Raw genomic sequence first — 13,513 nt, forward strand, 5'->3', positions numbered from 1 at the left:
GCAGAACTTATCGTCAACGTTTATTATTTTTTTAATAAAATTTTGCATTATTTTTAACGTAGAAATTAGAATTCTACTCTCATCAATATAAAGATTTCATTAGTGCATAATTTATAAAAGCATTTATAAATACTTTTTCTTGATAAACTTTTGTTTTTTCTTGTTATTTTATATCTTTTTGGGGTGTTTTATCGACTAAAATAAGTTAATTTGTATTTATTATTATTTTTAATTAAAGAATGATTTTATTAAAATAGAGAAAAATAGGTAATTTTGTCATATCTTTATGTTTGTTCTTAAATAATTTATTTTGGGATTTCATGATATTACATATTTTTAAATTATTTTGCAGATTAATGAGGACAAATTGAAATTAGGAGCTGAAAAGGAGGGGAAAAACTAAAAGAATGAAGGACCAGAGCACATCATTTTGGAGATTTAACTTTTAGGGCATTTGATTTGTTAGAGGAGGATTTAGGTTCTGTTTGTCATCACGATTAAAATTACTTATAAATACGTTTCATATAAGTTGATATAAATTTTTTGTCGCATATTTATTTTTATATTTTGTAAATTATGAATAAAAAACTGTTTATAAATTATTTTAAATACGTCCTCAATCGTGCGAGGGAGACAGGCCGCACACTCACAAGCCTTCGACTTCTTCTTAAATATAGAGAGGGGGAAAAAAAAAAGTCCAGCGATCTATATACTCTTCCTCCTTCATCAGTCTCAGGACATCCAAGCTGCCAATAACACTCAAATTTTTCATCTTTCCTTGGCGGCCCAAAACGCGACTCCACCCCGCGAGGGTGTGTTTAGATTAGCAGTAGAAAAAATTATTTTTTTTCAATTTGATTTTAGATAAAAATCATATAGTGTAATGTGATTTATATTTGGATTGACTTTTGTCAAAAAATCAGTTTAAAAAGTTGAAAATTATTTGAATGATTAATAAAAAAATAAATTTAGATGTAAAATGACTGAAAAGGATATAAACTTTATTGAATGGTACATATTTATATTATATCTTTATAATGTGATAATTGTTAGAGAAAAATTAAAATTATAATTATAAAAATAAAAATAGTTATTTTAAAGAATAATAAACTTATTTTTTTAAATGATTTTATTATTTAAAAAATAATTTCTTTAATATTAAAAACAAACTAGCTAGATTTTTTTTTAAAAAAAAAGAGGAACTCACACCATGCATTCTCTCTCCTCCCTCACTCATGAGCCCCATCTATTGAAATGTGCAGTAGAGAAGCTTTTTTTACCAATAGCAGCAGAAAAGCTGAAAGCAAGAGCTTTTGGAAAAAAGTTCGTTTCCAGTATAAATCCATTTACCCTTGTAGCAGATCCAAACATATGTTTTAAACCAAAAGTTATTTTTTTTAGTTTTCACTGGTGGAGAAGTTAGTTTGGAGGCCTTCACTGTGATCCCAAACACACCCTGAATCTTTCAACTTCATCTTTCTTGTTCTCCATCAATGGTGTCCAACACTCCGTTGCCACGAGCATCATCGTCTCCCATGGCTACTGAATTTTTGAGTTGTGTTGTGACTAGGTTTAGAATTATGGAAGGTTGAGTTCATTGTGTTTTTTAGAATTGAATTTAATGGCTTGAGTTTGAAAGCTATAAAGAGGAGTTTAATTCTAGTCATTTGTTTAGACTATTTAATTGATGATTTTTTTGTTTGAAATTTGTTATATTTGGTTTTAAACTAGAAATTGTTGTAATTCTTAGTTTGAATTGGAATTATTAAGATTTGGATTGATAATTGCGAGTCTGAATACTTGGTTTATAAATATATTTATGTTTGTGCCTAAGTATGATTTTCATACAAGTTGTATAGAAATTATGCTTGAAATGATTTTAACAAATAATTAATGTTCTAGTTGAGTATTAATTTAAAAAGAATAACTTCTATAAACCAATCATGATCATATGAGTTAGTCTTATATCATTAAATAAATTAGGATAGTTATTGATTCATTTTCACAAAGCATCTCATTATCGAATTCTTTAAGATCCAAATTAATATTTTCATTTATCACTTTATTAAAAAGCCCAAAAAATTAGTAATTAGGATTTATCCGATTTTCATTGTTTACAAAATAGTTTTATTAAAGAAAATCAGTTTCAAAACCCTTTCAATGTTTTTTGGTACTTAGTTTAGTTTAGGTTTTCAAATAAAAAAAGGATCTACAAGATTAGTTTAGGTTTTCAAATAAAAAAAGGATCTACAAGAGAGATGATTCGGATTGTGTATTACATTGTATTTATATTCGATTTTATCTTAATTTAACTCCTTTTTTACTCTGCCTCTTATTAGCTTAAAACTCAACTTATCTAAAAACAATCAATGCTTTTTTTGAGATTGAAAAAACTCTAATTAGCTTAAAAAATCAATGTTAACAATAAATTAAAGGCTAAAATATATATTTAGTCTTTGAGTTTTATACAAATTTTTTATTTGGTCATTTAACTTTAAAAAGATATAAATTAAATCCTTTAATTCTAAAATCATTAGTGTTAAAAAAAACCTAAAATCATTAGACATAAATGATAATTTTTGATAACAATCATAATTATTTTAAAAATTAAAATTAATATGTTACCATTTGAAAATGTTTTATTGATATTTATCATAAATTAAATTTTTTAAAAAAAAACTGATCGGATTAGGATGAAGCATAGATGATCAATTGTACATGAATCAAGCTTGCCAGTCATTTGATTGTGCACGTAACTGAGGAATAAAAACCAAACAATAATTTTAAAAACAATTTTACTGTATATAAAATAAATATAAAACAATTCATCTCGATTTATGAAAAAAAATTTAAAAATACTTTTAAAATATTCCAAATACCTTCTAAACTAGTGTTTTGTTATGTAGCAACAAACTAATAGCCATTAAATACATGCACTTTTTATTCAAACTTTGATTTGATATACTCCTCCGGTCTTTAATATAAGACCCATTTAACTAATTTGATTAGATTAAGGAAGTTAGGTAAGTTAGTTAATTATAAGAAAAGTAACATATTTTTCCCAAAATACCATAATCATCTTTCTTAATACCCTCTCTCCCTCTTCTACTTGATTATGTGTGAGAGAGTATTTATAGGGGTAATTTAGAGAAAATTGATAAATATGAGAAATAGGTCTTATATTTAGGACCAAAACCAACTCAAGAATTGGGTCCTATATTAAGGACCGGAAGAGTATATGTCTTTTAATTTTACCTTGGGTCATAATATAATTTTATTAATCCAAGCATAACTATGTACTCCATATTTTGCAGGCAAGAAAAATATACTCCATATTGTTAATTAATTATCATGCTAATACTTTTTCATTAATGTTATCCAATACCCGATTCGGTAGGAAAGTTCACCCTTTAGCCCCGTTTTCTTGATTTAGTTACAAATGAATTTTATAAGGAAAATAATTTTATTTTATGCTCATTTAAAATATTTAAAAAAAGAGTACAGCGATCTAAGTATGCGTTGAATTACTTCAAAATAGACAATTTTTATATCATGTTACAATTTATATTTATAATGATTTACAGTATAGCTCTTGTTTTGAGCCATTGGAAGAGGAAAAAAAACTCGTTTTGAGCAACAATCTATATTTTGATATTTTCGGCTCAAAGCCGTCAGGTCTAAATAAATGAGGGAAAATGTTGGCGAAAATCAAATAAATATGGGAAAAATTTGATTTTTAAGGGGGGAAAAAGCTAAATTTGATGAATTCTCAGGCCAAAAATCAAAGATCAATGTTCAATCGAAGACACTTCAGCTGGTAGTTGCCGTCTTTTGAATTCGGGAAGTATGGAAAACTGATTTTCTGCTCTTGAACCAGTAAAGCTGTAGTGTTCTGATTTAAGAAGAAACTCATAAAAAGGTGCTTTTCTATCTGCAGACTGCAGTATCTTACGTTTCAATTTGCAGATTCCGATTTTGGGTAGTTTGCTTGATAGTTCCTATGCATTCATTCAGGTGTCCCTTGTCAAATTTCAAATGACCTTAAAGGAGTATGAGAAATATTTATAAGCCTAAAGCACATTCTCATCCGGAGTTAGGGTTCATATTCTTCTTCGAGTTCAATTCAATTGGGCAATGCGATCATTTATTCATTTTCTTGGTTGTTCCATATGTTAAATTGTCAAGCAACCAAACGCTGATTTTTTCTTTTTTTGGTGTTTCCTTTTTGCAGCATAAAGATCATTATCTATTAAATTATCACTTGGTGTACTTGGTGGTGAATTCTGATCATTGCAGTACATCTGAAAGTACTGCTCACCATTGGAGTTAATGTTGGGCTTCAGTTCTTGTTTGTCTATCTCTCGACTGCCTCATCACTCCAACCATTTTTCTCAACGAATATTGAACAATCATGGAAGTCGCATGAAAAAGGTTGACCTTGGTAGACCCCAGATTTTACCTTCTGTATTGGGGGTTACTTCTGGCTTGCGCGTGTTCGTGGTTTCTGACTTGCATACTGACTATGCCGAGAACATGAAGTGGGTAAAGTGCTTGTCCTCTATTAATCACAAGAAAGATGTTCTTCTTGTTGCGGGGGATGTTGCGGAGACGTATGACAAGTTTGTTGTCACTCTGTCTCTCCTAAAGGAAAGATTTCAACATGTCTTCTTTGTACCTGGGAACCATGATCTCTGGTGTCGTCGTGATGGGGAAAATTATGTAAGGTCATTTATTTTGCCGAGGCAAGACATTTTTGGTGATGAATATAAGCATGTGACACTGATCCTCTGTTAGTATCTTTCTGGTGATGATTTGGGTAATTTTTCTTTTTAATCCAGGTTGATTCTCTTGAAAAGCTAAATAAATTGCTTGATGCATGTAAGAGTCTTGGAGTTGAGACAAATCCGATGGTTATTGATGACTTAGGAATCGTCCCCTTGTTTTCTTGGTACCATGAGGTGATTGGTTTGATGATGTCAATTTTCATGAACTCAATCATTCATAGCAAGAAATTTTTTTGGATCTAGAATGAAAAGTGTTTCTTAGGGGCTATTTGTTTGAATGCGCAATCTGCTTTCTTTTGCAGAGCTTTGACAAAGAGCAGGATATAGAAGGCCTTCGCATTCCCTCATTGGAGATGGTGACTACTCTATTAACTCCTAGTAAGCCATTTGAAAAGCTGATTAATGGTCTGAGCAAACTCATCAGTTTTTGTTTGAGGATTAACTGGTTAAGTGTGCTGTACGATATTCTCTTATGTTTGCAGAAATATTATATATTGATGACAAGGACATTGCATTTTCATTTTATTCATTGTTAAGGTAAATATAATCATGACATCAGAGATTATTAGCTGCTGCTACATGGCAATACCATGTATGTACTTCCTTGAAATTCACTCCACGTCTTAACACCGCCATCCAATTACTAATGAGTCAGAAAGTGCGTGTTGCTCTGGCCATGTATCGCTTTTAACGATTGTCAATTACTGGGCAATTTCCCTTTTTTGTCTGCTTTTAATTTAAATGCTATTATTTCAGCCAACGATTCTATACTTATGGTATTTTCTTTTCTGGCTTAGGCTTGTAAGGACTTTCATGCATGCAAGTGGCCCAGGGGACTTTCAAATGGAGACATCTCCCTCGCTTTATATTTTGATGGCATGAATGAAAGGCAACAAAATGTGGTAGAGGAGATTCAGATGACATGTGATCACATAATTACCTTTTCTCACTTTGTTCCCAGGTTTTTGTCACTATAAGCTTGTCTTGTTTTATTGCTGAAATATTTTATTATTGCTTTTATGCTTGTTTGAATGCATGACTAGTATGTGCTGTTTTGAAACAGATTGATGAGATCTAATGATCCATCAAAAAGGATTAAATTAAGAAGAAATGGCACAGGATGCAATAATCTTTAAAGAGCTACTGATCCTTTAAAAACTTGTAACATTTATATGCATAATTCTCATTATCACCAAATATACTACTTTTTTTGTGATGTGTCTTGCTGGTTGGGGGGCGACTTAAACAGCAAACATTTGCGTGACTTTGTGATATGGTAGTTGACGGCTAATATTTGCTTACTTTGTTCACAGGCAGGAACTTTGTCCAGAGAAGAGGATGTTATTCTATCCAAAGCTTCCAAAAATAATTGGTTCAGACTCCCTTGAGCTTCGAATAAGGTCAATACATGGGGCTGAGGGAAGGGGGGATGCATCCGCTTGCCATGTGTTTGGTCATACCCACTTCTGTTGGGATACTGTTATTGATGGTATCAGGTATTTCTTGTTTCTCGTTTCTAGCCAGCAAATTTTCTTGATTACATTTTAGCATATTACTGTTATGCAAAAAAAACTAAATGGAGGTTCTCTGGTGTTTTTTCTGGAGTGGCTTCTCTTTAGAGTTTAGACCAGCTCCAGGCACTAGGTATTCATAGCATAGCTTTCCCATTTCAGCAAGGAATCACTTCTACATAACGCTTAGTCAAGACTTTCACCTATGCTTGTATCGCCATCCGAGAGTGGTTTGGTTTTATCCTTGAAAAATTACTAGAAATAAAAATATAGGAAAGAATGGTCTCTGAATGTGCTAATAGTTGCCAAGAAGACTAAATAACCACACGATGTAGTTGTATGCTTCAAGCTATCTGATCCTTGCAAATGTATAAGCTGAAAAAGATAAAAAGGATATTCGTATTTCTTTATGTATTTAAATGGCTCAGAAAATATGTTAGTAAAAGTGTTGTTTGACACAAATTGGCAGGTATGTGCAAGCACCCCTGGCCTACCCAAGGGAAAGGAAAAGAAGAATGAATGGAGGTGAAAATTGGCTGCCGTTTTGCGTCTATGCTGGCAAAAGATTTACAGATAGACTCACCCCTTGCTATTGGTCTGATTATTACTCTGCCAACCCCAGGACCCCTCACAATACTGAACTTGCTCCCTGGGTTGCCAGATTTTACAGGCAAACACAAAGTATAGATGTATAGTAATCTAGTCTACTCATAATATTGCCCTATTGCTGTCTTCATTTGGAGTATTTATGAAAGTTCCTTCATTTGTTGATTTTGCTGGGAACTAAAGGAGTGTTTGGATAGAAACCAAACCATGGTTTCAGAAGTGCTTTTACGGATTACGAAATAAATATGTGGAGGAGGTTACCTCGTTTTGCGGAAAAGTACTTCTGAAACCACGGTTTTGAAGCACCCAAACAGACCCTAAATATAAAATGAATATTGTGATATAGATGCTGTAACTAGACAAGGGGAAAGCTATACTCAGATCCAAAGCGAAGAACTAATACTTGAAAAGTATTTCCTCTTGTCCTTTTTAGGAGGCCATGTTAACTAATTTTAAATGTTAAATGATAGAAACTTTTCAACTTTCCAAAATTACCCTTTAATTGGTAAAACTTGTTGGGGAAAGAGGATGGGAAAGCTATTATAAAGAGGCAAGGGAATTTTTGGGAGATTAATTACAAGTTTCATCGAGTCTCACAAAGGGTTTTCTATTAAGGACCAATGAATAGGATCTTGTAAATTAGATCGGATGGAGTATTTAGATATAATAGCAAGCTTTAGTGCTAATATAATTAGTCATTAGTAATGTAAGTTATTTTTACTAAAAAAATTGTTTCCAATTAATAATATTATTGCCATAGTTAAAAGCAGACATAATAAAAAGGAAAAAGTTTCATAAGAAAGAAAAGAAAGGAAAATATTCTTGGTCCTAGTCTTAAAAGACGACTTTTTGGGTTAAAATAAGAGTTGGCCGATTTAGTACAGTACACCTTCTAAACATTTTATAATAATTTATAACTAAATAATAAGAATATTTGCACATACTCTTTTTTTTTTTGGGCCAGAAGCACATGCTCATACTAATCGTTTGACAATGTGATTATGTATTTAATGATACTAACTTAATGACACTAATTTAAGGAGAATAATTTTTTTTTCAATAAATGCACGTTGCATAGCCTTTTTTTTTTTGGCCAGCAAAATGCAAATTGTATAGTTTTTTCTGCCGACGTATAGTTGTTTCTTATATTTAGATTCAAATAATAATATTAATAATTTCCTAAAGAGAGAACTAATTTTTTTGGTCAAAAAATTGTTTTATTTTTGGGCAGCGCGTTTTTATTAACACTGCCAATTTGGCGTTTCAGGAATTCTTTTTAGAAACGGTCTTTGACGCCGAAACCCATAAACCCTCCTCAGTTTGATCGAAGGCAGAAGAAGCAGAAGCTTCAAAGCCCTCCTCTTCTTTCCGCTCACCGGAAAAACAAAACAAAATAACCAGAGAGAAAACTCTTCTGTCACCTGGTGGACATCTAACATTAATGGAAAGCTCAAGCGGATAACAGCAGGTAGTGGAAATGAGAAAGAAGCTCCTGATGGCTGCAAGAGGAGGCCTCTCCTTGTCCAATGACAAACTCAGACTCACTCGCTTGTCACGTCCCAGACCACCCAAATGGGGTAACTTCCTTTAGCTCTTTCGGTTCTCTTTTTTGTGATTTGCTACTTTTGGGTCTCCGTGCTTATTCTGTTCTGTGTTTGTTGTTTATTTTTGGCCTGTACTTATGCATAAGGGGTTTTTCTGTGAAAAGGTAAACTCATTATCGTTTAGATTGTTCAAGGGACTACCAAAGTGCTGTAACGGATGCAAGGGGAGAAATATCAAGTGTGTTGCCTGCGCCTGTGTAATTGCGTTTGATTTGCCGATTTAGCAATTTATATTGGTCATGTGTGTGTGACAAAATCAAGATTCTCAGTATGCATGTAGAGTGATGTGGGGACACCCCTCATTTTTCTTGAATTCTTTGATATATTGTTACTTTTAGCGAAGTAGAAGTAGTGTATGCAACTTGGACAGTAATGGACGTTTAAACTAGAATGTTAAACTGAATAAGAGTTGGGTACCCTGGATCAATTTAAAAATCTATTGGTTGCTCATTGAGTTAATGATTTGATGGAGTGGTAATATTAGTTTGCACTGTACCAACTGCTACAAGATCCCATGGTCAAAGAACGAGCGCAAAAGGTTTGTCGGAGGGGAGAAAAAGGAGAGCTTGCAAAGATAGTTCGGAGATCAAAATTATCTTAGAAAAACAGGATTCGTTCTTAAAAGTAGATGCTGAGGATCTATGGCCTACAACATGCGTCTATAAAAACCCAAAGCTTCTTAAAATATATGGCAGAACAAGTATTTTTCCTTATATACCCAAATCCTCTTCTCTATATCTTGTATCGCAATCCTTTAAACAAGGGCGTGGTTGTGCTGTTGTTCATTAACATGGCTGGATATCTTTGTTAAATGCCATAATGTTATCAGAAGCATATTTTTGTGGTATCGTATAACTTGAAGTTCAATTCCTTAGTTTTCGTTAATCTCATGCAATTGCTGCTTTGGCATCAATTTTGAGAGTCTAATTCAAAGCCAAGGTGTTATATAATATTTTGAATTATTATGTAATCGTATTCGCCATGTTGATTGGCAGTGCTCATTGAGGCAAACGGTTCTGTTGGTCAGTCAAATACTCAGTGGCGTGCATGGTCGTATGCTGCTTCTGTACCTTCTGACAAGCCAAATTATCAGAAACGTCAAAAGCTTTCAAGAGATGAAAGGAAAGCCATGGTGGAGTCTTTTGTGAAGAAGTATTTCCTCAAATTCATCCCTCCTTCTTTTTCTCTCTTGTTTGGCCGGTGCTTAATCAATTTTGAAGCCATGCTTATTGAAAATTTTTTGAAGTTTTTTGCTACCTGCTTTGTCTTGAAGTACTTAAATTATTTAAGCAAATTGTAGGACAGTCAAATAAGAATATTTTATATTGCATTTAGGGGACAATATGCAACATCCAGAGTTGTTTCAGCAGCTTATTAGAAGACCAAAAGACATTGATCCAATAGCGCATTTTCTTTTGAAATTTGCTGGAATAGTAACTGCTTGTTACTGTTGCAGACTAAGTGACCATATCAAAATAGTATGATTTTATTTTTTTCCTCTGAGAATTCTGGTAATTCCATAAAATTGTACCAAAATAAATTGAACATTTTAATTGAAACAGATCACTTATTCATTCTTTCCTAATTGCTATTGAATTGCATGTTTATGGAAATAATCAAATTAATGAAGTTAATTGAATTCTTTCTTAGTTATGATGGAATTACTCCCGCTGTCCCCTTCTTTTCTTTGGTTAATTTGTGAAATACGAAAGGGAAAGCAGTCATTGTGAATACATATACTTCATTCATTTGAGGGGGAATCTGTAAGTTGCTTAATGTTTTCCACAATTGGGCATCTGACAAATTTTGATCATACTTAAGTGTCTTGAATCGTTTAAAGATTACAGTGTGCAAGGATTTCAAAGATAAAAAAATTAGTAGTTTTTAGGGTGTTGGTCTTAACCCTTGGTATGACAAAGGGATACTCAGAGGAGAAGAAATTTTATTTTGCATGTGTTTTAATTGTTGTCCTGATTATGTGGTCAAGAACAGGATCTTCCCTTCTCTTAAAAAAATTGACTTAAAAGGCCACCAAGCATTTGTAGAAGCTGCTTTATTAGGTCCCCGGGGGGGGGGGGGGATTTTATCAACATAACATCATCTGAGTTGGCATCACTATCTTCACGCTTCATATATTATAAATTAGTTGAGGAGAGAAATCCTGTCGCATCTGAGGTTTGGTATAGTGGAATATTGTGCTCATATTTCATATTAGCCAATAATGGACGTTGAAACTAAATCTTCTTTTCTCTTCAGGTACAGAGAAACAAATGATGGGAAATTTCCACATGTTAAGCATACTATGAAAGAAGTTGGTGGCAGTTACTATGTTGTTCGAGAAATCATTCAGGAGTTAAAATACAAGTCCAAATTGAATTCTTCAAGCAACATGGATAAGAATTTGGCGGGAAAAGATAACATCAGTGTGAATAAATTTGGGACCACTGAAACTGTAAAGGTTCCCTCTGATACTACTGAGACTGCCAAAGACAGGCCTATCCAAGATGACGGTCAATTGGCCATTTTAGATGAAATTGATGCTGGGAATGAGCATCGGGAAGATGAGAGAAGGCCACCAATTACCTCATATGAAGGGAGCTTGTCTAGAGAAGCTGTAATCACCTCTTCTCCTGTAAGCATCAAACATGAATTTATTGAGCGACTTTCAATTAACAGTATGTCTAAAGATTTGGTTTTTGACAGAGCTTAATGGCGTTTTGCGATCCATGTAATTGATCCCACCTAGTAGGATAAAGGTTTATTGTTGTTGTAGTTTGTTCTTTACATTTTATCAACTGAAATGCTTACCAATACTATAGAGGTCCAGTTGAAGAAATTGAGTTTGCTACCCTCTTGTTTTTATTTGTTATATTAATTTACAAAGTCCAGACTAAAAGTCACCGCTAAATCTTTGTAATTTTGATCCTCCGGCTGACGACAAGTATTTTGTGAACTTACTTTGATAGGGAAAAAAGAACGATAGGGCATTGGCATACATTGTGAACTTTATTAGTAATGCTTTCTAATAGCAATTAACATGCAATCAAATAGAGACAAATTATTAATGGTTGATGGCTTTACTTGTTCATCAGAATTGCATGGCATTCCTTTGTCATGTCTTTGCGTAGACCCTCCGGCTGTCCTGGCTTCATTTGATCATCTTTTTTGTACTTTTAGATATTTTATCACTGTTAAATTGACTTTGTTGTAACACTAATCCTTTACCTTTGATCTTAATAGCAGGACAATCATTTATTTGCTGATGAAAGTGACCGGTTGCAAAGAGAAGCTGAACATTCCAAATCGAATCAGTGGACACCAACTGATTTCAGGACTGAGGAAGCGGAGTCTAGTTGTTCTGATTTTGTTGTTTCTGAAACTCGTCCAATGAAAGATGAGGTGCATGACATTTCTGCTCCTTGTAGTGAAATGTCTGGAAGTAGTCAGAGCAAAGATCTCGATTCTGAGTTATCTGATACGGAAAATCATATGATAATGAAGAAAACGAACATTGAGAAAGCTGGACGTGAGAGAAGAGAGCATGATGCGTTGAGAGACCTTCCCAGTATTGACGGTCCAAAGCATACAATGGAGCAAGTTCATGGAACCTCAGAAGTGAGTGAGTCAAAAATGTAAGTCTTCATAATTGTCACTCCTTAGAAGATACCATCTAATTGAAATGGCTTTGATTCATGATATGAAATGGGATGTGGTGGGAATACATTTAATTGAAAATTCAATGTTTCATTCCTGTCTTAAGTTTTCATATAAAACATTTATAAAACAACTTCAAATCAAGTTAAAAATTTAAACTATGTTTAAAGAATCAGAAATAAATATGGCGTTAGAAAATTTTAAAATTAATGCATATTTTTGTAAAAATCAATACTCAGAGAATTCTGTTAAAGAAATATGAAAGCTATGTAAAGCTTGATTTGTTTCTTAGAATGAAATTTACATTGAAGTATTGTTTCATTCAGTGAAACACCTCGGTTAAAATGAGGCCATCTTGTTTTTCATCCAGTGAAATTTACATTGAACTTTTCCATCTTTAATATATTGTATGTTAAGGTTGTTTGTTCTCTCCCATTGTCCAGAGACAACTCTAATAGGGAGATCGGTGATGCTGAGGCTCCAAAGAAAACAACTTTGTGGGGAAGTCTGAAGTCATTTGCGGATGGCATCATGAACATCTGGAAAAAACTATGAAGTCATGTGTTGCAACTTAGAAGAAATTTAATCTTCACTTTACAACTGACGGTGTTTCCAATTAGGGGTCATGAACATTGTCTGCTGTGTTCTTGCCTGACAACCTTATTGCAAAATTTTGCATCTCCATTCCGGGAATTTCCTGACTTTTCTTGAGGCTTTTCGGTTAACTTTCTTTCAGTGCTCGAGCTGACAGCTCATTTGTACAGGAGTTTCTATTCTCTTGCTGTAGGGAAGAAAAATGATTTTGATCATGCGGATGGTTTCTTGTATGTTACAAACAATTGGAAGGGATATATAGAATGTTGCGATTTATGGATTACCATGTTGGTGTATGAATCTGACCAATATTCAAATTGTGTTGGTGTAATATTAATTGATTTTTAAACATTTTTCTGTTTAGAGCTGCATAATGCTGACCATGGAGACCATTTATGATGCTAAATATAGTACTAAATCTTTACACTACAAAGTGAGTTTTATATTAAGAAATGAAAGAGTAATATTTTAAATGAAGCCATATACTGAGCTGTTATTTGCTCATATACTTCTGATTTTTAATGTAAGACTTAATTAATTTGAGTAGATTAATGATGTTAATTAAATTATTTAGTATGGTTTGTTTTTTTTTCCTAAGACACTATAAGTATTATCTTTATTTTCTTTCCTCCTTCTCCTACTTAATTATTATGGAGAAAATATTAATAGGATTAATTTGAGAAAAATTGATTATGTTGGTTTAACTTGAAGCACTGTTGAGTAGATTTGACTTTCCTCTTCTACTCTTCCCTTTCAATAT

The 13,513-nt window shown here is 33.0% G+C and overlaps 3 protein-coding genes across 3 annotated transcripts; all 3 read left to right on the forward strand.

Moving 5' to 3' along the window:
• Positions 1-3,751: 3,751 nt before the first annotated feature.
• Positions 3,752-5,634, forward strand: LOC114730431 (uncharacterized). The gene is made up of 5 exons (XM_028917515.1): positions 3,752-3,919; positions 4,015-4,719; positions 4,839-4,958; positions 5,087-5,162; positions 5,582-5,634. Exons 2-5 carry the CDS (start codon positions 4,330-4,332, stop codon positions 5,587-5,589), a joined length of 594 nt encoding a protein of 197 aa, XP_028773348.1. The 5' UTR covers positions 3,752-3,919; positions 4,015-4,329; the 3' UTR covers positions 5,590-5,634.
• Positions 5,635-5,642: 8 nt separating this feature from the next.
• On the forward strand, positions 5,643-7,040 carry LOC114730438 (uncharacterized). Its single transcript, XM_028917525.1, has 3 exons — positions 5,643-5,745; positions 6,098-6,280; positions 6,765-7,040. The coding sequence occupies exons 1-3, from the start codon at positions 5,663-5,665 to the stop codon at positions 6,988-6,990; spliced, it is 492 nt and encodes a 163-aa protein (XP_028773358.1). The 5' UTR covers positions 5,643-5,662; the 3' UTR covers positions 6,991-7,040.
• A 2,520-nt stretch (positions 7,041-9,560) lies between these two features.
• LOC114730413 (uncharacterized) lies at positions 9,561-13,036 on the forward strand. The gene is made up of 4 exons (XM_028917470.1): positions 9,561-9,657; positions 10,762-11,137; positions 11,749-12,137; positions 12,603-13,036. The coding sequence occupies exons 1-4, from the start codon at positions 9,635-9,637 to the stop codon at positions 12,712-12,714; spliced, it is 900 nt and encodes a 299-aa protein (XP_028773303.1). The 5' UTR covers positions 9,561-9,634; the 3' UTR covers positions 12,715-13,036.
• Positions 13,037-13,513: the final 477 nt, after the last annotated feature.

Source organism: Neltuma alba, unplaced genomic scaffold (genome assembly GCF_004799145.2).
Source record: "Neltuma alba isolate B1F8T4 unplaced genomic scaffold, ASM479914v2 tig00002503_pilon, whole genome shotgun sequence".
In the NCBI taxonomy this organism is placed as follows: Eukaryota; Viridiplantae; Streptophyta; class Magnoliopsida; order Fabales; family Fabaceae; genus Neltuma; species Neltuma alba.